This window comes from Giraffa tippelskirchi, chromosome X (assembly GCF_054371585.1).
Source record: "Giraffa tippelskirchi isolate mGirTip1 chromosome X, T2T-mGirTip1v1.2.pri, whole genome shotgun sequence".
Lineage (NCBI taxonomy): Eukaryota > Metazoa > Chordata > Mammalia > Artiodactyla > Giraffidae > Giraffa > Giraffa tippelskirchi.
This window is the reverse complement of record NC_137289.1, coordinates 43,085,277-43,106,917: the sequence shown is the minus strand read 5'-3', so window position 1 is coordinate 43,106,917 and position 21,641 is coordinate 43,085,277. Positions and strand designations below refer to the sequence as shown.

The 21,641-nt window shown below is 46.9% G+C and overlaps 1 protein-coding gene across 43 annotated transcripts in view; it reads left to right on the top strand.

Annotated features, from left to right (window-relative positions):
• Positions 1-20,108, top strand: part of LOC145537117 (histone-lysine N-methyltransferase PRDM7-like) — a 50,649-nt gene extending 30,541 nt beyond the window's left edge. For 4 of the 43 annotated variants that reach the window (XR_014076213.1, XR_014076215.1, XM_081567831.1 and 1 more), the window contains 4 exons: positions 246-409; positions 9,360-10,128; positions 11,254-11,446; positions 13,129-14,086. Coding sequence is in view for 31 of the 43 variants with exons in the window: in XM_081567831.1 (XP_081423957.1) it covers positions 10,124-10,128; positions 11,254-11,446; positions 13,129-13,236 (306 nt within the window). In the remaining 12 variants the exon portion in view is untranslated. Of the gene's footprint in view, positions 1-73; positions 410-8,178; positions 10,129-11,253; positions 11,447-13,125; positions 14,087-18,357; positions 18,400-19,568 lie in introns of those variants that run through there. The other 39 variants (XR_014076214.1, XR_014076216.1, XM_081567819.1 and 36 more) reach the window with 16 other exon arrangements.
• The last annotated feature ends 1,533 nt before the right edge of the window (positions 20,109-21,641 follow it).

Below are 21,641 nucleotides of genomic sequence, written 5' to 3'. Positions count from 1 at the left end.
TTGTTCTGGGTATCTTTTAATACACCGTAGATTTCCTGCTTGAACAGCTCAGATCCCTCCCTTCCCCAGGTAGCCCTAGTTCCCGAGAAGAGGAGGTGACCACCAAGCAAGAGATCAGATGTGGAAGCGGTGATTGATGAGCAGCAGCTGTTAACACAAGATAAAGGAAGGGAAAGCAAAAGGTTGTTACTTTAATTGGGGGCTTTGATCTGGTTTCTATTTCATTCCCCGCTCTTGATATTTAGGGTGCATCTGCGGCTGTCAGAGAACATCATCATCCAGACCTGGTTGGTAACCCCTTAAAAGCAACAACTAGGTGGCTGTTCTCCGTTTGACAACTCTTTCTATGAATGAACCCTGTTACGTGTTTGATTAGGACCGGTATGAAGCAGGGAATAAGCAGTCATCGGTGAGTATGACTACGACAATCCCAATCATTGTTTTAACCAGAAACATTGTCTGAACTAGAAGATGGGCAGTCTTCCTGATATTTTTAGCTATGTCTGTCACAACTCTTCGATTGTCTCCTATTTGGATGCAACAGTCAGTTTGGTAGAATTTCCCACAAGCTCCTCCTTCCTCCACTATTCGATTTGGATAGATGGCAGTCCTCATCTGGGATTGTTGCTGTGCCAACAGTTCCAACGCAGTTGCAATTTCATTAGTTATACTCTCAAGTACCGCCCGCAGTCGGATTATTCCGTTGAGCATGTAAATGTGGGTCCTGTACCCCCAACTGCCGTCTTGTGGCTACGTGGCCGGACCATAATACGGGATTATCTGTTGGGGGCGCTCAGCTTTGCCCCAACTTTGTTTTCCCCCTAGCTCGAGGAATCATTTTTCTCTATGTCTCAGGTTGTCGCAAATTGGGAACACCAGCGTGTCCCCTGGTGAGTCGGGAAGAGGAAGAAACCTGACTGAATTATTCCTATGGTGCAGGTTCCTCCGCATCTGGATGGGAATCATGAGTAGGCCCTTCTCCCGCAAATCCAAAAAGTCCCTCTCGGGGCTGCCATAAGTCTGGGTTTGTGGAGTTAAAATGCTTCCAATATGGGCTAATGCCTGGGATTGCAAGAAAAGGATTAGTATCAGGTTGACTTCCCGTACAGTTTCGCTCTGGAATCCCAGAAGTGGAGTTGAAGGGAGTGCAAGTGTGATTTCCATTCCCTCCCTTTTGGGGATCCCGATACCAGGTTGGGGCCCCTGACCACCACAGACGTTTGTTACAGGTACCATTATAGACCAGGGCTCTTCTACATTTTGTTTCTCTGACCCAGGTATAATGTGTCCCTTCCTGGCTTAGGCATTCTTTGCCTTCTGTTTCCTTGGACAGGGTCCAACTCTGAATAGAACCCCCTGCCCGCCTGCTAGTTGTTCGATTCCATTGGAATAGCAGAGAGGCATCCAGTGCAGTACACTTCCAGGGCCATGTTTTATGCATCAGAGCTCCTCCACAAACACAGCAGCTAGTGACATTTAGTTCCAGGGCTACCTCCTCGGCTAGATGGATAAAAGGATTATTTCCAATAGTGGTCATTTCTAACTTATCTTTGAGGGAAACTCAAAGCTGGTTATAAAGTCCAGAGGACCCCATCTTTGGACCTGATGCCAATGGGTCTGGCTTGGTTACTTGGGCCTTTAACCATTTGACCACCTCCTGGGCTCGTTCTTTCCTAGCCTGGTCTTCCCCCCCACAATCTATCATCCCAAAATGAGTCTGTCGAGTCCAGCAAGCCATCTGTCTTGGGGTACCATAGCATGTTAGGCCATTCACACTGTGGGCTCTAATTGTCCCTCGCAATGATGCTTCCTTTCTCTAGTTCATGGGAAAGCTGAACTATAACATGCGGCTGGTTTGTATGTGCAGTCAGTGAATCCTTGGGCCCATTTACCCTCATGGTAGAAAGACTCCGTACATTCAGAACAATTATCCTGGCTCTCAGATGAGGAGGCGACTTTACAACTTAACAGAACTATAAGGCAAAAATACACTGTTTTCATATTTAAGTTGATCACAGTCGGAGGAGACTCCTAAAAAGGAAGAAGTATGAAGAAGTAGGGAAAGCAGAGAGAGAGTTTTTGGATACAAGTCCACTCTGTGGGAGAGAGGAAAGCCCTATTCCAAATAAGATGAATAGGGGGAGTCCCAGACCAATTAATAACCAATACATCTGCCTTGTGTAGGTCCTATTGGTTCCTCCAGCTTCAGCCGTGTGTTTCTTAACCAGCTCCCGGTGTGGCCCCCAGCAGGGCTTTGGGGTGCTTGTTTCCTTCTTTGCAAGGTCAGGCACAGGAGTTTCTCCAGACTAAGGGTCATTTCCCACTTTTCCTGGCTATCAGTGGGACTTGCAGGTTTGACTCTGGAGTAATGGGTCCAAGCATCTGTTCATGCCACCTTGAGATCAGTGGGGGTAGTTAAGATTACAAAATAGGGCCCTTTCCACATGGGTTTTACAGGCTGTTGTTTGCAATCCTTACCCATACTCGGTCCCCTGGTTGGTGAGGATGTGCTGTTATACCTAAGGAAATGGGTATTCTATCAATTATCCACGTATGTATTTGAGAGATTGTGTGTCCTAACCCTTTTAGCTGCCTATATAAGTCCAAGTTCCCCAGTTCTCTGGTGTCTCCCCTTAAGTTGACTAGCGAGGGTGGTCGTGCATACAGGATTTCAAATGGCAAAAACCCTGTCCGTGCCCCGGGTGAACACCTCACCTTTAAGAGGGCCGCAGGCAACATGCCTACCCAAGATAAGCTGGTCTCCTGGCATAGTTTTGCTAGGGTTTGTTTGAGGGTTCCACTCACGTGTTCCACTTTCCCTGAGCTCTGGGGATGGCAGGCAGTATGCAATTTCCACTGGGTTTTCAAAGCCTTTGCCACCTGTTGTTCTGCATCGGCTACAAATGCCGGTCCATTGTCCAACCCTATGGTCAGACACATTCAATATCTGGGGACAATGTCTTTCAGGAGTGCCTTGGTTACTTGTCTTGCTTTTTCAGTTTGGGTAGGAAAGGCTTCCACCCAGCCTGAAAAGGTGCAGATCAAATCTACAAGGTATCTAAATCCTTGATTTGGAGTGATTTCAGTGAAACCTGCTTCCATATCCTCAAAGGGGGATAGTCCAAAATGTTGTGTCCCTGCTGACCTACTAGGCCCCTGGCGAGCATTATTTTGTAAACAGGTTACACATCACTGGGAGACCGAAGAACAGAGTGCGGGGAGGTGAGCAACGAGATAGTATGGGCCTAGCAACGTCTCTAAGGCAGTCTTGCCCATATGGGTCAGTTCATTTCGCTGGTGCACCAGCTTGTAGGCAAGGTGTTCCGGAACATAGACTCGTGGTCTTGTGTGAGCCACCATCCCATCTTGGCCTTGGTTCCCCCTTCCGTTTTCATCCATTTCCTCCGCAGGCCGGCCGGATTTCCCAGGCTAACAGGGCCCCTGGGCTGCTGGAGCTGTGAACCACTCCCAGGCTGCTTGGCCCAATCTCAGCCATTGGCAGAGAGGGTAGTGGGCGTCACGCTCCACGGACAGGCCCCTAGCCCAAAGGGAGTCGCCTCGGGCCCACCTCACCCCCTTGCCCCGGCTTCCGGGGCTCCAGCGAGCCACATGATGCCTCTGATTCGCTGAGTGCCCACCTCCAGGCATATTGCCTGTCTTCCATCTGGCAAAACCCAGGTGCGAGCTGCCATTTCCTTGGCCTGTAGAAATTCAAACCATGAATTCCCACTTCCATATCCGAAAAAGACACTCCTGCGTCCCACAGGACCTTAGACATCTGGGTGCTCTCCCAAGGTGTCCCATGAAAGGCAGGGGGGCAATGTGGCTGGAGAGTTTCCTCCATAAAGCAGAGAGCCCGATGTGGTCTGGATGATAGGAGAGTGGGTACAAACCCAGTTTGATACAATTGAGCTCTTTTGCTCAGGAGCCACAGGGTACAGAGCTCTCTGTGTCTCTGTCTCTGCTTCTGGCACGCACTGTTTCTCTGTCCATCTTTCTCCGTGTGTAGTAGGGGCTTGTGTCTGTGTGTCTCTGTCTCCCTGACTGGTGCTGTTGCCCTCTGCCACTCTCCGGACACCGGCACTCATAAAAGACACTTAACCTAGGCATAAAGCCAAAGCTCTCCTCCTGTGTGAGTTGCACCCACGGGAGATCTGACTTTGTCAGTTCACAAAGCTGGGGAATGCTTTCTCAAACTTAGAGGCAAACACAGGCGATCTCTGCTGAACCACAGAAGGAGACAGGCGTCCCTCCCTCCCTCACATGGTGGACATGAACACTGCACAGGACTACGGTGGCTTGGCCACACTTTGGACAGGGGGAGAAACGGGGCATGCTCTAGCTGGCATGAGGGAGCTCCATGAAATGTGCTTAAATGCCAGTCAGTGAGAAGCTAAGGACAGCTCTCCATTGAGGACCATGACTCACCGGTGCCAGAGGCATTGAAGTCTGCCCATTTAGTGTATACAGGCCCTTTCAAAATGGGGCTGTTCTCGTTCAGCCTCCAGGTTGAGAACACACCGCAGCCTACCCTGTCTCCCCAGCCCTGTGGGGTCGGGAGCAGCGAAGAATCAACTGACGCCATCCTTTGCATAGTCCTGATAGCCAAGCTTTCTGCGAAGAGAATAAAGAGTGATGTTTCCAACTGGAAAACTCTGCAGGTAGCAGCTGCTTATGCTGGAGTCCCGTCAGTCAACCAAAGCTTACATACAAAGCAAGGTGTGCTCATGCCCCTGGTCATTTTGGGGCATGAATGCTGCTACACTTGAGAAGGACAGAAAGATCCAAGGGACTGTAGCCCCGCCCCCTCTTCTGTGCCTGGGAATCCACCCCATTCTGTTTCTTGGCTCCTTTCCATCCTCACCGACTTCCCACTGGTGCTTTCTGCCTGCCTATCCTTTCGGCAAGGGATCCAGGGTGCAGCAGCACACTCGGAAAAAGGAAGGAATTCACGTCAGGACATTTTTAAACGAGCAATGTGGTGTCTTCCTCATGACTGCTATTCAGTAATGCCTGGAGCCTAAATACAGCAGGCTCTGCACTGGAACCTGTCTCTCACTGTCCCAGGGTCCCTGCATGCAAACAGCCTGCCGTCCTTGCTTCATCCCTGTTCCCTCCCTCACAGGCAGACACTGGCAGAGGGGCACTCACACACACCGCCCACCTGCGCTTTCCTCACCCTTCTGCACTGCCAGGTAGCTGGAAGTGCCCGGACGGATTGCACGCTCACACCCAGGCTCTCCTAGGATGCCTGGGGATTCACTCTGAGAGCCTACATTAGCATGTCATTTGTCTCGCATGGTGCCAATATGGAACACACTTGGAGAGGGAGTGTGCTGGCTGACAGGCTGATCCTAGGCAGCACTAGCCTAGGACTTGCCCAGATCGCCTTCTCACAAGTGTGGAACAATCTTCAGTGAAGCCGGCTCTCATTCCAATCCTCCTCCTTCCAGTCTCTTCCTTTATCCGAAGCACCCTGGCCTCTTCAAAATCGGGGGTCCTGCCCTAGCCTCGTCCAGCATTTCCACAGGGTAGCCAATGCACCACAGACTGAGGGGTCCACAGACGGTGGTTTTAAATCCCCACATCACTTGATTTATTTCCTCTGGGTGACTCCTCAAACCCCCCACCACTGCTTACGGATACAAACACACATCACAGCAGGAATTGTGAGCTTGTTTATGCCTCTTGATGTAACTGCAGATTTGCAGAGTCACTGTCCACAGTTGTCATCTGTCATCCTTCCCTCATTCCTGTCCCGGACAGGGGCATGACAGAGATGCATGGACCCGTCTCCCCTAGTCTGTGAGCGCCTCGTGCCTCCTCTTCTGGTTGCTCCACATCTCATGTTCTGTCACCTTCATCTCTGTGTCTGCAGAGGCCAGTACCCATGCACACACACATGCAACACAAGCAGACACGTGTCAGGGACAGGGACCCAAATGCAAACAGGGAACACGTGGCAGTACGTGGAGAACCACTGGTTCATTCAAAATATAGAGATTTCCATATTTCTTATAAGAAAATCTCCATTCTGATCTTCAAATGTGAACCATACCAAAGTCCAACTTCCATGAAGGAGCATTAGCACCTAGATTTTGGTATAGGAAATATAAGGAATTCCATATTTCATGGTGGATAATGGTTGTCTTGATATATGTATGAGAAATGCAAAGAATTTCATATTTCATGAAGAAACAGTGGTGCTGACATTTTCCCTTGTGAAATAGGGGAATACCAATACTATATTGGATCTCCGTGTCTTAAGAAAACCAATGCCTAGATTTTCATGTGTGAAATGTAGAGTATCCCATATTTAATGTAAGAAAATCACCACCCAGATTTTCATATAGGAAGTATAGAGAATTCCATAGTTCATGTAAAAAACTCTGGATACAGATTTTAATCAAGTGAAATACAAAAAAATTCAACATTTCATGTAGTAAAACCATCGTTGAGATTATCATATGTAACATACAGAAAATCTATTTTTAAGAGAGTAAAAATGTCACAGTGATTTCCATATCTGAATTATGCAGGGTTCCATATTTTATGTAGTAAAATTGGTATGCAGAATTTGAAAGATATCTTAAATATACAGAATTCCTGATTGCATGAGGGGAAATTGGCACCCAGGTTTTCCTATGTGATACACATAATGTTCAATACTTCCTCTAGGAAAGTTTGAGCAGAGGTGTTCATATGTGATACATAGATATTTCATATTTATGTAGAAAATGGATGGCCCTAGTTCAAATCTGATATATAGAGAATTCCGTATTTCATACGGGAATATTGTCACTCATATTTTCATATATGAAGCATAAAGATTTCTGTATTTTTTGTGCAAATATCTGGGCCGAGATTTTCTTATACTAAATGTGAAAAATCTCATATGACAAGTATGAAAATCTGTTCACAAATTTCTATTTGTGAAATGTAGAGGTGTCCTAATTAATGTAGGAAAATTGGTTCCCTGATTTCTATAACATGAAATATAGAAAATTACATACTTATGTCAGAAAATCTTAATTAAGATTTTCATATATGAAATATACAGAATCCCATATGTCAATATAGCAAAAGTCTTTGTTCCAATTATCATCTGCAAAATGTATGTGATTCCATATTTTATTTAAGCAAATCTGCACACTGATTGCCACGCGTGAAACATACAGAATTTGGTATTCCACATTTGAAAATCTATGCCCACCAAAGCCAGGCTAATATTTTCATATGTGTTGTGGAGAGAATTGAATATTTAATGTAGGAAAATGAATGTCCATATATTCAAAGGTTTACCATGGAGAATTCCATATATTGTGTAGGAAAATGTGCTCACAGATATTCATAAATGTAACATAAAGAAGTCAATATTTCCATTGGGAAAACTTTTTCCAGATTTTCTTAGAGCGTATTCCATATATCATGCAGGACAATCTGTGCCTAGATTTTCAAATGTGAGCTATAGAGAATTATATATATTTAGTGCAGAAATAACAGCATCCTAACCCTTACCTGACACCCTAACCCGACACTCTAACCTGACACCCGACACCCTAACCTTAGCCCAACACCCTAACCCGACTGCCTAACCCGACACCCTAACCCGACACCCTATCCCACACCCTAACCCAAATCCCTATCCCACACCCTAAACCTAACCCACACCCTAACTTACACCCTACTCAACCCCTCACCCCTAGACTTACCTTTTGAAGACCTCTGTCTGTCTGTGTGGATTTATGTATGTCTCAGTGTGAGTCTTCTGTTTTTTGATAATATTGCTGAAGTTGTAAGTGAGTTCTTATTTAAATAATCTAAAGAAAAGGAAGCCCTTACAAATCAAACAGTTCTAAATACAAGAAAAAATTGACCTAAATGAATTTTAGATTCATGTGAACTGGGAAATAGTCAATATTAAATACCTGGTATTTATTTTTTTTCACTACTCTAGACATGTCTGAGTCATTAACAGTAAGCATAAAATTTTTATAGTGCCTAGGTTTATTATAAGTTAAATATTGCTATATTGTTACATCTGTCACAAGCTTGTCAACAAAGAAAGTACCTCTAAAAACAAACAAACAGAAAAACTCCTAAAGAATGTAAATGCGATATGAGCTTTTAGATAAACTGTTAAAAATAATTATACTTTAAAATATCTATCTACAATAGTCTCAATTGAAGGCAGAGGAGAAGGGGACGACAGAGGATAAGATGGTTGGATGGCATCACTGACTCGATGGACATGAGTTTGAGCAAGCCCCGGGAGTTGGTGATGGACAGGGAAGCCTGGCATCCTGCAGTCCATGGGGTCGCAAAGAGTCAGACACGACTGAGCAACTGAACTGAACTGAATTTACAATAGTTTCTCCAGATTTTGGTTACCTGAATTTCTATCGTTGTGCTAAACTAAGTGATGACAGTGTATTGAATAGCTAGGTCATTTCCAAATAAATAAGGTTCTGAGACATTCACTACTTGACAGGACCTTCCTCTTACACAGACACTAAAGAGGTTTTTGACCATCCATGAATAGTGTCTGGTGCCATCCTAAGGTGTTCACTATAAGAAAGCAAAAATGTTTTTTAGATAGTATCACTGATACGTATGTTCACCAATCTATAGAATGCCAATGTAAAAGTCAGTTCTTTGTTGCTTAAGGAAAATGTATGTCTTGTTATTAAAGAAGGTATGAGTAATGAAATCACATTTTATGAAGGAAAAAGAAATAGTTCTGACTTCGGGTGGCAGTTTCAGGATGGGAGAAGCAAAGGAATGGGTACGGAAAGGGATAAGGAGGTTTTATGGGAAGTGGACCTCCAGAAAAGTGTTTTGTGCCTAGTACAAGTTTTCTTGAGAGGTTGAACTGCCTTTGCTAATGGATTTTAAGTTTCTTTACCTCTTGAGTGATCTGTTCTAGGTTGACCTTTGAAATCCTTTGTTAACTTTGGCTAAGTGGATAAGTATTGTTTCACAGTGACTTATGTCATCCTACTTGACTGTTATAAACCCTTTTGATATTTATAAACAAACCTTCCTAAATAATTGACGTCTAGCTACCTTTGGGATGCTTCAGAGGGCCCCTGAGACCTCCCAAAGAGAGATATTAAACAGCCCGAGTTCATTTGGCATGTTAAACTACATGGGAAGTGTTGTCAGAAGAAGTGATGGATCTTCTCAAGTTATATTGTATGGTTGATGATACTAATATAGATATCCTAGAAATTATGTGACATTCATGAAAATCTGATATGTTTTGGTAAAATGCTGTCAGTTATAATTCTAGTTATCATATTCAAGTGTTTCAAGTCACAGCAATGGCCAGATTACTTTGTCAATTTCAATTTAATCAGGTTTTAAACATGCCTTCTATGGTTTCACACTGATGCCTTTGCAAAAATACTGCTACTTCAAGATATATGGAAAAGACTTTTCTAAGCTTACCCATAAACAATTTTTTTTTCTGTTATCTGGTAAGCTGGTACCAGACTGGAATTTGGTCTAGTCTCTAGGATCATCGAAAAAGCAAGACAGTTCCAGAAAAACAGCTATTTCTGCTTTATTTACTATGCCAAAGCCTTTGACTGTGTGGGTCACAATAAACTGTGGAAAATTCTGAAAGAGATGGGAATACCAGACCATCTGACCTGTCTCTTGAGAAACCTGTATGCGGGTCAGGAAGCAACACTTAGAACTGGACATGGAACAACAGACTGGTTCCAAATAAGAAAAGGAGTACGTCAAGGCTGTATATTGTCACCCTGCTTATTTAACTTATATGCAGCGTACATCATGAGAAACGCTGGGCTGGAAGAAGCACAAGCTGGAATCAAGATTGCCGGGAGAAATATCAATAACCTCAGATATGCAGATGACACCACGCTTATGGCAGAAAGTGAAGAAGAACTAAAGAGCCTCTTGATGAACGCAGTTGAATCCATGCAGGCTGAAGAGCACCAATGACAGCAGAGAGAAATCGTTCTTCTATTGCTTCCTACACAAAAAAATAAATAAAAGAGAGAAGAAAGCTTGTAACTCTTTTTCTGACACTCAGATCACCAAAGGGAGAAACTGCTATGAATATGTGGATAGAAAGGACACGTCTTTGGCCAACTGGATGAGGTGAGTGCAGTGAGTCTGCAGTTTGTAGACGTCGCTCTTCCCTCAAGCCCACACCCCTTTCCTTCTCAACCTGTCTCCCTCAATAGCTTTCACATCTTCTTTCCTCTTTTCCTTCCATATCATGCTCTTTCATTTCAAAAGACATTGGAAAGAAAGAAATACAAATATAGCATGTGCCCTCAAAATACAAGTCTATGTGCTAAACAAAACTGGGGGACTTGAAAACAACTTGAGGAGTCTAGATTCACCAGGGACACTGTAACTCACTTAATTGACACTTACCAAGCACTTCATGTTTCAGTTTAGACAGTGAACTTCATTACTGAAGCAGGTCACACAACCCATGTCCTTTTGGAGAACATACTGCAGACAGACATTAGCCAATTGGTTTTAGAAATAGTAACTTTAATTTTTCCATTTTTGAGTAACTGCACAGTGCCAGGATAACCTAACACGAGAGACCTTGAGTCCATGTGGGCAACAACCTCCCCAGGCTCGGTTCCAGTGAGAAGTGAGCCCTGAGGCCTGGGAAGGAATGCGGGGCAGGATGGCCGTGAGCATGGCCATTCTCTAAGGGCCTCTCCTTTCATCAGGGCAGGCAGAAAGTGAATAAACTATTACTGTTCTGGGTCTCAAGCTATGTCAGAGCACTCTCCAAGTTTCCATGGGAGGGGGTGGGCAAGTGAACAGGACCCTGGATACACATGGGGAGATTGAAGAAAAGCCTCGGGAGAGAAGGCAGGCTGGGGTGAGTGCTGAGGGGTGTGTGCTAGCCTAGGAGCACCAAGTCCTGTGGAATGAAAGAGAACTTAATTTAGAACTTAAGGGAGCTGGAGGTCACCAGCCTCATGGACAGTCCAGGTGGAGACGCGGCTGGGACTGGGCTCCGGAAAATGGCTAATTAGGTAAGGAGAGAAAAGCATTCCAGCCAGGAAGAGGACCAGAGACAGGATCTGGAAATAGGAATTCGCACGGCCTGGTCGAAGGTGTGAACAGAAGGTCCCCATGAGGGGCGGTGGGAGCCACAGCGGCCTCAGAGTCTGAAGGCAAGGAGCTGGGCATGGTCCGACAGTGGGGGGCGCTCGTCACCTGAGGTTTCTTTTCCTTTCCCTGCCTCGACCCCAGGTATGTGAACTGTGCCCGGGACGATGAGGAGCAGAACCTGGTGGCCTTCCAGTATCACCGGCAGATCTTCTACCGAACCTGCCAAGTGGTCGGGCTGGGCTGTGAGCTGCTGGTCTGGTACGGGGACGAGTATGGCCAGGACCTCGGCATCAACGGGACAGCAGGGGGAAGAGCGAGCTCGCGGCCAGGAGAGGTGAGCGCCACCCCTCTTCCAGCGCCCCAGCCCACCCCGGGGAGCCTCCCTGGTCCGATTCCAAAGCAGAGTACAATCCAGTCTAAAGTCAGTCAAGTCGCAATTAAAATGCCTCAGAATTAGATTCATTTCATATGACTGTTAGGAAAGATTTTTATGTGAAAAATGTTAGTTCTAATTTTCAACATTTTATGCAAAAAATATGTAACATCACCTTCTGCTGAAAGGCTCAGAAGCAAAAAGCAAGTTTTCTAGCACCTACCAGCTCTCTCACCTTTCCCTGTTTCTTCCTCATTTCCTCCCATTTCTAAGCGACAGGAGTCCAGTGATTTGCATTCAGTCACTGTTTCAGTTTGTTGTCCTGTGAGTTCATACTCTGTGCCAGACAGGGCTCCACCCACCAAAACAGACAGAACCACTGCCCTGGGGCAGCACGGGCTTCATACCAGACAGGGGCTGGTGCTCTGAGGAAAACAGTGCAGGAAAAGTGCCTTGGATCAGTGTGAGCAGAAGGCGGGGTGTGGTGCAGGATGGTGGGGCAGGGTCTCTGCAGAGATAACACCCGTGGGAAAGGATTCCAGGCAGGGGAGCAGCCAGTGCCGCAGCCCCAGGGCCTGGACGAGAGGCCATGCCGGTGGTCGCAGGAGGAAGCACAGAGGGACAGGAAGGAGGCTGGACGGGACACGGAAGCCTCAGGGCCTGTGTCCACGTACAGGCCCCAGGGGTCTTTCTGGGTGACACAGAACAACCGTGAGGTTTTCAGCTGCAAGCGGCATGTTCTCTGTTCTGTGACAATGCTTTGGTTCATTTTTGGGAAGAGACAGCAGCGGAGAGTCCCCTCAGAGGTCAGTTCATTGCCGGACACGAGGGGAGAGTGGGCTGGCTGAAGATGCACGGGAGTGAGGGTGTGAGGAGTCTGGCTGGAGATGTATTTTTAAACAGGACTTCCTAGTGCACGTTAAATGGACTAAGACTGAATGAAATAAATGAGGTATGAATACTGGTGAGGCTTGAGAAAGGACATGCCTTTATTTTCGGATTTATGGAAAACTGAGAGAGGAGCAATTTGTGAAGCAGTTGGGGCAGCAGGAGCCAGAGACCTGTAGTCAGTGGGACCTGGGCCACTCGGTCTCGTCCAGTCTGAAACCCACTTCCTGCAGAGATCGGCACAAAGGCTGCTCTTTGAACCAGGAGCCGCAAAGTCAGCTTTACTCACACCTGCTCTAACTACCCCCTGTGCTACCTCCCATAGGCAGAGAGCTCCAGGCCAGGCGCCCCTAACTTAATAGACCCTTTCCCCTCACAGGGAGCCACTCAGGAAGATTCTACCTAAGTCATCAAGAGTCTTATCTCTCAGTAGGGTAAAATACCTGTGGCCACTGTGACATGACTTTTCAGATACTGACACACAGGGAAAGGTCCCTGCAGATCCACCTCTATCAGGAGAGGCGCTGCTCTGATGCTGCTGGAAGGTCCCTAGTCCGGGTGATACGTAGAAAAGGCCCTTGACACAAGCTTCCCGGATTTCTGTAGATGTAGAGAATAAGGATGGAATGGAAAAGTGGACTGTAGAGACACACTTGATGGGAGACAAATCGTGCGCTGTCAACACCAAGATGATTAGTGGGCAGGCCTTACGACGGCAAACCAGCTACCTGACCAAAAGCTTTCTCTTTCAGCAGAACCGAAGCCCAAGATCCACCCATGTGCCTCCTGCTCTCTGGCCTTCTCTAGTCAGAAATTCCTCAGCGAACATGTCCAACGCAATCACCCCTCTCAGACCCTCCTGAAACCATCTGCAAGAGACCACCTCCAAGCAGAGGATCACTGCCCAGGCAATCAAAATCAGCAGCAGCGATATTCTGATCCGCACAGCCCGAGTGACAAACCTGAGGGTCGCGAGGCCAAGGAAAGGCCCCAACCTTTGCTGAAAAGCAAAAGGCTGAAGAGGATTTCAAGGGCCTCTTCCTACTCGTCCTAGGGACAAATGGGGGGCTCTGGGATGCATGAGAGAATGACGGAAGAGCCCACCACAAGCCAGAAACTGAATCCAGAGGACACAGGCAAATTATTCATGGGGGCAGGGGTCTCGGGGATTATAAAAGCCAAGTGCGGAGAGTGTGGGCAAGTCTCCAAGGATAGGTCAAGTCTCATCACAAACCAGAGGACACACACAGGGGAGAAGCCCTATGTGTGCAGGGAGTGTGAGTGAGTCATGACCAACAAACCACATCTTAGCCACAGGAGGATTACTGCAGCCGCCCCATGCCTCAGCTCTAAGGGGGCCTCAGAGGAGGTCTATGACCCTTTACTGTCCCCAAGAGTATGAGAAGAGACTTCCCAGGTGGTCTAGTGGCCAAGACTCCAATGCAGAGACCCATGTTCAATACCTCATTAGGGAACTAGCTCCCACATGCTGCAACTAAGACACAGTGCAGCCGAATAAATTAATACATAAATAAATATTTTAAAGAAAAAGTGTGATAAGCCCAGAATTAATTGATTAAACAGACCTTCCACTTTCATGACAGGAGAGGAGGTAGATAAACAGCAGAGGGTTTCTTAAGTGTTCTGGAGATGTTCATGCCAATTGCCTTTGTGGGTTTTTTGTACTCCTAATAAATTTTGTCTCCAAACAAATCTGAAGCCCAGACTACGTACTTATTCCCCGCTTATTACTGAGAGCAGTGGGGTCCAGTGGTAGCTGAACCCCTGGGAAGGCATAATTCTGGAGCCAACTCAGTTAGGTCATGGAACAGTCAGTTCCTGGGTCCAGGGAGAGGAATCTAGGGTTTGAGACAGACTCACCAGGGAAGAGAATTTCCCGGCCTCCTGGGAAGTGTGGCCTCTCCTCCTTATAGACCACGACTCTCCTTTGGCCTCTCCTGGTTGCCCTCTGGTTTCCTCTGGCTTCTGTGGCCTCAGAGGTGAAGGCCTCGTGCACGTGTGTGTGCGCATGTGCGTGTGCCTTGCTCAGCCTGGGCCATCTGGTCTTTGCTGCTCCCCCAGGGTCATCACAGCATCTGGACTCCAGATTCGACCACAGGGGTCCAGTTTTCAGCCCTGCCCTCAGCAGCTGTGCGACCTGGGGCAAGATGCTCAACCTCTCTGTGTCTCTATTCTCATCTGTGATACACGGTGGAGGCAGCAGCATTTTAGTCTTATGCATAAGCACAGGGAGAATCTGGCAGAGGCTGGCTGAGAATGCAAGCCCCACCTTTGCTGTTCCTTGTGATGTTTTCTTTAACCTTTTATTATTTTTTAATTGAAGAATAATTGCTTTACAGAATTTTGTTTTCTGCATGTCCTTCAGCCCCCACACCTTCCAGCTCTTCAGAGCTAGACGAGGAAGGGGCCGTTTAGGCACTCGGCTGCCCTGATGAGTGGGTGTGAGGTCAGGGGTGCTAAGGGAGGGCGACCTCCCTTCCCACCACTGCCATTCCTGCTGAGCTGGGCAGCCCCAGAGCCCCTCCACAGACAGGCAGTGCCGACAGTAGTCCGCCCTGCCGAGAACAGAGCCTGGAGCCGCGTGTGCAGGAAGTCCCTGTCCAGCCCCCATCCCACCCCCACACGCAGGGTCCTCGAAGCCCACACAGCGGCTTCTCTGTGCACGGGCCTCGTACCTGTGTCCACGTGCTCTGGTCAACGCTGTCGCGACCTTGAAATTCTTAACTATGGAATAGTTCATCCTTACACGTCCCTTTTATGAGTAAAGTCTGATGGACCCTGGGGTGTGCTGTGAGCAGAGCAGATACGCACAGCACGGGTCCCAGGGGTGACCAGGCTGCACGAGGGGACAAGGTGGACACAAAGGCCCCCCGGTGAGTGAAGGTGGTGACGGCATCAGGAAGCCACACTTGCTTAGACCCAGAACTGAGCTCTGACACAGAGTGGAGGCAATGGCGTTCTAAAGAGTCGACCACACCCTCCCCTCTGTGAAGGACCTCTGCCCTGGCCTGATCCTTCCAGGATGTGTTCAGGAGGCTGAAGTTCACCCGGTCACCAGAAGACACCAAGGGGACAGTGGGCTGCGGGACGGGGAGTGGAGGGTGCAAACTCCAGGACTGGGGGCAACAGCCCTCAGTTCCCTCCCTGTGCCAGGCTTCCGAAGCGTCTCTACACGAACCGTGTCAGTAATAACCAGCCACTATTATTTTCTCATTTCTTTCACGCTTTCTTAAAGGATCACGTTTGTCTGTGGCTTGGTTTCCCTACAGGAAGCGAAGCCGTATAGACTCCCCATCTTCTGTGGCTTTAGGCAGGGGCCACGGGAGGGAGAGTTAGGGGTGGTGCAGGCAGAGGGGCTTCAACTGAAATACGGTGGGGACCGAGAAACTTGCAGGGGCTTCTCACCTGCACCTCCCGCCGGAGCTGGGCCTGGAATCCCCTGGAAGCCTGAGCAATTCAAAGCTTCTCCCTCCCCTCTGCTCCCCTCTCTTCCCCTCAAAAAGCTGACTCCTGGGCCAGCCCACAACACCCCCAAATCCCCCATCACCCACAGCCCCTCACAGCCCCTCCCTCACAACAGTGGGACAACCTGCATGGTGGCAGGGATGGTGTGTGACCCCAGAGCTTGGGGTCTCAGCTGATCTTGAGCAAGGGGGCTGGTGCTTTACACAGCCTCCCAGCCCTAGGGAGCTGCCAGCAGCCACAAGCCACGATCTGAAGCGGGGTGGGGGGGGGTGGGATGTGAGCTGCCTGAGGTCCCATCCTGTCCCCACGACAGCAGCCAGGCCTCATCTGATACCGTGACTGCTCTGCACGAGCACACAGGACTGTAGCAGTCACGGGGACAGGACAGCCAGCTGCCTCCACCGCAGGCTCCACTCTGACTGCAGCGGTCCCACGGCTGTACCAGCCCCGCCTGCACGCCGCTCTGCTTGTCTGCCAGAGCTCGGGGACCCTGCGTGAGTCGGTGAGGGCAGAGCTCCAGAGGCCAAGCCTGTCTTCAGCCGCCAGACCCACCCTGGTTGCCAGACTCATGAGCCCAACCGGAATCTGAAGCCTTTGGGAGAATGACACCGCAGATGCTGACCTCAGAGCTCAGACTCCTGAAAACTTACTAGACAGGTTGCTTTTAGTCTTTTTTTTAAGTAGGAGGTTGGCAGGAAGGAGAGAGGAGAATGACTTCCTTGGTGGTGCAGTGGTTAAGAATCCAGCTACCAATGCAGGAGACATGGGTTCAATCCCCGATCTGGGAAGATCCCACCTGCCACGGAGCAACTAAGCCCATGCACAACTACTGCAGCCATGAAATTAAAAGACGCTTCCTCCTTAGAAGAAAAGTTATGACCAACCTAGCATATTAAAAAGCAGAGACGTTACTTTGCCAACAAAGGTCCATCAGTCAAGGCCATGGTTTTTCCACTAGTCATGTATGGATGTGAGCGTTGGACTATAAAGAAAGCTGAGCACCGAAGAATTGATGCTTTTGAACTGTGGTGTTGGAGAAGACTCTTGAGAGTCCCGTGGTCTTCAAGGTGATCGAACCAGTCCATCCAAAAGGAAATCAGTCCTGAATATTTATTGGAAGGACTGATGCTGAAGCTGAAACTCCAGTCCTTTGGCCACCTGATGCGAAGAGCTGACTCATTTGAAAAGACCCTGATGCTGGGAAAGATTGGAGGAGGGAGGAGAAGGGGACGACAGAGGATGACATGGTTGGATGGCATCACTGACTCAATGGACATGAGTTTGAGTAAACTCCGGGAGTTGGTGATGGACAGGGAGGCCTGGTGTGCTGCAGTCCATGGGGTCGCAAAGAGTCGGACACGGTTGAGCGACTGAACTGAACTGATTCTTAAAGATCTTATTCAGAAAATCAAAAGACAAGCCACAATCTGAGAGAGAAGTATTTGCAAAGCTCACATCCGATGAAGGATTTGGACTCAAAATAGACAAAGACCTCTTGAACAACCCCATAAAAAATGAGTAAAGATCTGAACAGACACCCAGCCAAAAAAAAAAAAAAAAAAAAATACAGATAGTCAAAAACAAAAGCATGCTCAACATCATACACCATTAGGGAATTACAAATTAAAATCATGAGATATCACATCACACATGTTATTAGGACCCCGTCATACCAATTACTGGAGGCTGAGGAACAGCAGGAATGCCCCCTCACTGCTGGTAGGACACATGCACAGCCACTTTGTAACACAGTTGGGCAGTTTTCTCTGAAGCTAAACAAACCTCACCTTGGGATCCAACAATTGCTATTTCCAGTATTTAAGAAACTGCTTTGAAAAATCCATGCCCAAATGCAAACAAAGATGAACTTATGCACAGCAGCACTATTCATAGTAGTTAAAAACTTGAGGGCAAGTAGAGTAGGCCACCCCAAAATAAGCCTATCTGGTGTGAGGATTATTTACGTTGGCTTAGAGGAAAAAAAAAAAAAAAAAAGAGGACTCTCAGTAAACTAAGTAGCAATTGCCTTTTGTGAAGGACATTTACAACAGAGAAATCTCTGCATTTAAGGCTTGCCCCTGTTTGCACCAGAAATAGAAGGATAATTAACTCAAGTAACTCATCAATGGGAAGGTCCCATCTTAAATCTACCAACAATCATCCTTCTTTACTGTGTCTTGCATGATAACTTTCCATAAGTGGCTTCTCCCATTCCCCAAGGTCTTACTTCTGTCTTCAGCTGAAGAAGGTATTTAAGGTGATGGCTTAGGACATTTCAGGGACTGACTCAGTTTTCTTGGGTAGCTCCCCTGTATACAGTAGGCATTTGTTGTTTTAGTCACTAAGTCATGTTCAACTCTGGGATCCCATGGGCTGTAACCCCCCAGGCTCCTCTGTCTATGGGATCCCTAGGGCAAGAATACTGGAGTGGGCTGCCAACTCCTTCTCCAGGGGATCTTCACAACCCAGGGATCAAACCTGTCTCTCCTGTTTTGCAGGCGGATTCTTTACCACTAAGCCACCAAGGAAGCATAGAGGAGGTATGCTTCTGTTTTTTCTCCTGGTGATTTGTCTTTATTATGTAAGGGCAGAATGAAAATTGTTTTTCCTCCCATACACATGCAATGGAGTATTACTCAGCAGTAGAAAGGAATGAACCACCAACCCTCAAAAGGCATGGTTAATGTCACTTGCATATTACTCAGTGAAAGAACGCAGTCTGAAGAGACAGCGTGCAGCATGACCTCATTTATGAGGGATGGGCTCGGTTTGGTGGGTCCTCCCGTTTCCTGGATCTCAGAGGGAGCAGGCTCCAGGGGGCTGTGGAGCAGGTATGTGGAGTTCTGCTGCAGATAAGAAATCCAAACTGAAATAGAGGTGAATATCTTATGATTTCTCCAAAATAGTTACAGAACAATCAACTGGAAACCACATAAAATGAAATGACTGCAAACACAAACTGTAAAACTTACACCAAATTCACTCAGATTTATTTAAAATGCAAAACAATCAAAATTACATGTATATATAAGAAAATGTACATGACCTTGGCGTTGGTCTGCAGATCATGAGCTCTGAGTTTTAACACAGAAAACGCCAATATACAAAAGAAAAAAATATTGTGGACTTTATAAAATTAAAGATTTCTCCCCTGAAAGACCTTATTCAGAAAGTCTAAAGACAAGCCACAAACTGGGAGAAAAATATTTGCAAACACATATCTAATAAAGGATTTGGACCTAAAATAGACAAAGACCTCTAAAACAGCCCCAGTTAAAAAAAAAAAAAAAAAGAAAGAAAGGGTAAGGATCTAAACAGAAACACCTGGCCAAAGGAGATATGCAGATGCTACATATCATACAAAAATTATACAAAAAGTATCATACTACTAGGGAATAACAATGAAAATCATGAGATAACACACCGCACCTATTAGCACTGCTGTGCTCTGAATATATGACAGTAGCGATTGCTGGAGGGTGAGGAACAACAGAAGCTCTCCTTCAGTGCTGGTGGTGTTGCAGGAAGGGGGACCCCTTCCAGGCCCTGAAACTGGGCTCTTGTCTAACACTCGGAAATGAATTGTCCGAGGAGACACACGTGCTGACAAAGAAAGAGATTTTATTGGGAAGGGCGCCCAGTTGGAGAGCAGTAGGGGAGGGGAACCCAGATTTTATGGTGATGGGATTCGTTTCTGGATTGTCTTTAGCCAGTCATTCTGACTCAGAGTCCTGCCTGGTGGTGCTGAAGGAGGAAAGTAGGCCGAACAGATTCCATCTTGAAAATCAGTCTCCATCTTGAAGCCACTGTGAACTTTGGACTATATGCCTGGGTGCTCACCTGATGGACACTAAATTATGTGCCCACTACCCATGCAACGACATAACAATTGGAAAACCGACCCCCGGATAAAAGGCCTTCAGGATTCGTACCGAGACATCCCGTCACCAAGGGAGTGTACTAATTTACCCCAAAGCAAAACAAATTCTCTGTACAATACGTATTGATATCTGTTACCCTGTTTATCCAACTAAGACTTACTGCATATAAATCATAGCTAGCAGTAGCAGCAGTAGCCTTGATTGTATCTCTCCTTTACACTATCCAGACTAGTTTCAAGGGATCTGGGGATGTGGGTTTGGGCACGTACACTTATGGTATATACGGTTGTCACCAAAACTGGTCGGGGTCCTTGGCTAAGAGGAGACTGTGCCTTGAACCCACCAGGGTAATAAATTGCACTCCACTATTTGCGTTGTCCTTCTGAGTGAGTTTGCTTCCCGGAGAGCGTGGCTACAACAGTGCACACCCTGTTCTGCCAAGATGGATGCCAGCGTGGATTCTGGGAGGTGGTCGGACATGTGGTGTCTCCTTTTGACCTTTCCCGAACTCTTTCGGTTGGTGGTGGCTTATGAGTTCCGTGTTCCTTACCAGGACCTCCAGTCGTAAAACAACTCATGCATATGGTTACCATGGTGCCTGGGCAGGGTGGACGGTTTCAGTCAGGGTGCCTCCCCTAACAGTGGGATGCATGAACAGCCACTTTGTAAGACAGCCGGGCAGTTTTTTCCAAAGCTAAACAAGTCTCACCTTGGGATGCTCAGTATTTCGTCAACCGCTCTGAAAACCTCTCTCCAAATTCAAACAAGGATGAAATTATGCACAGCAGCACTATTCATAATAGCTAAAAACTTGCACAAATAGGGATATCCTTCAATAGATGAATGCACAAGCAAAGTGGGATACATCCATGTCAAGGCAAATAGAATATGCCACCCCAAAATATGCCTTTCTGGCATAAGGAATATTTCAGTCTCATTAAAAACAAACAAACAAACAAAACCCAGGAATCTCAGAAAACTGTATGGAGATTCCTTGGCTGTGAAGGACATTTACAATAGAGAAATTTCCATATTTAGGGGCTGTCCCTCTTTGCACCAGAAATAGAAGGACGATTAAACCTCAAGTAGCTCTTTTCGAAGGGAGGAGCCCTGACTTAAATCTGCAAACAGTCATACCCTTCTTTACTGTGTTTTGCCTGATAACCTGCCAAAACTGGCTCCCCCTCCCCCAAGGACTTTCTCCTATTATTTTTATCTGAAGATAGTATTTTAAATAATGGCCTTGGACGTTGCAGGGAGTACCTCACTTTTTCTGGGTAGCTCCTGTATATATAGGAGGTGTGTGCTTAGTCGCTCAGTCATGTCTGACTCTTTGCGACTCCATGGACTGTATAACCTGCCAGGCTCCTCTGTCCAGGGGGTTCTCCAGGCAAGAACACTGGAGTGCGTTGCTGTGCCCTCCTCCATGGGAATCTTCCCAACCCAGGGATCGAACCCAGGTCTTCCGCATTGCAGGTGGATTCTTTACCATCGGAGCCGCCAGGAAAACCCATACAGGAGGTATACAGGTTATTAAACTTCTGGTTTTCCCCTGGGAATCGGTTTCTTCTTTTTTAAAGGGGAAGTCTCTACCAAGAATCTGGAACGGTAGAAGGAAAATTGTTTTTCTTTACAAGCATATGCAATGGAACACTGCTCAGCAATAGAAAGGAATGAACCATCAACTCATACATTGTTAGTGACAGAATCCAGCCTAAAGAAGCTGCACACACTATTGAACTCAACGAGGCAGCAGTTGTAACCAGGGAGGGTTAATTTTAAATTTACACTGGATCTACGACTTTAACCCTTTTTTATTATACTAAATATACATAATGGCCTGCTTCTGGGAGATAATCTGAGCCCCCTATGAAGGACTGTAAGGAAGTGAGACTAACACA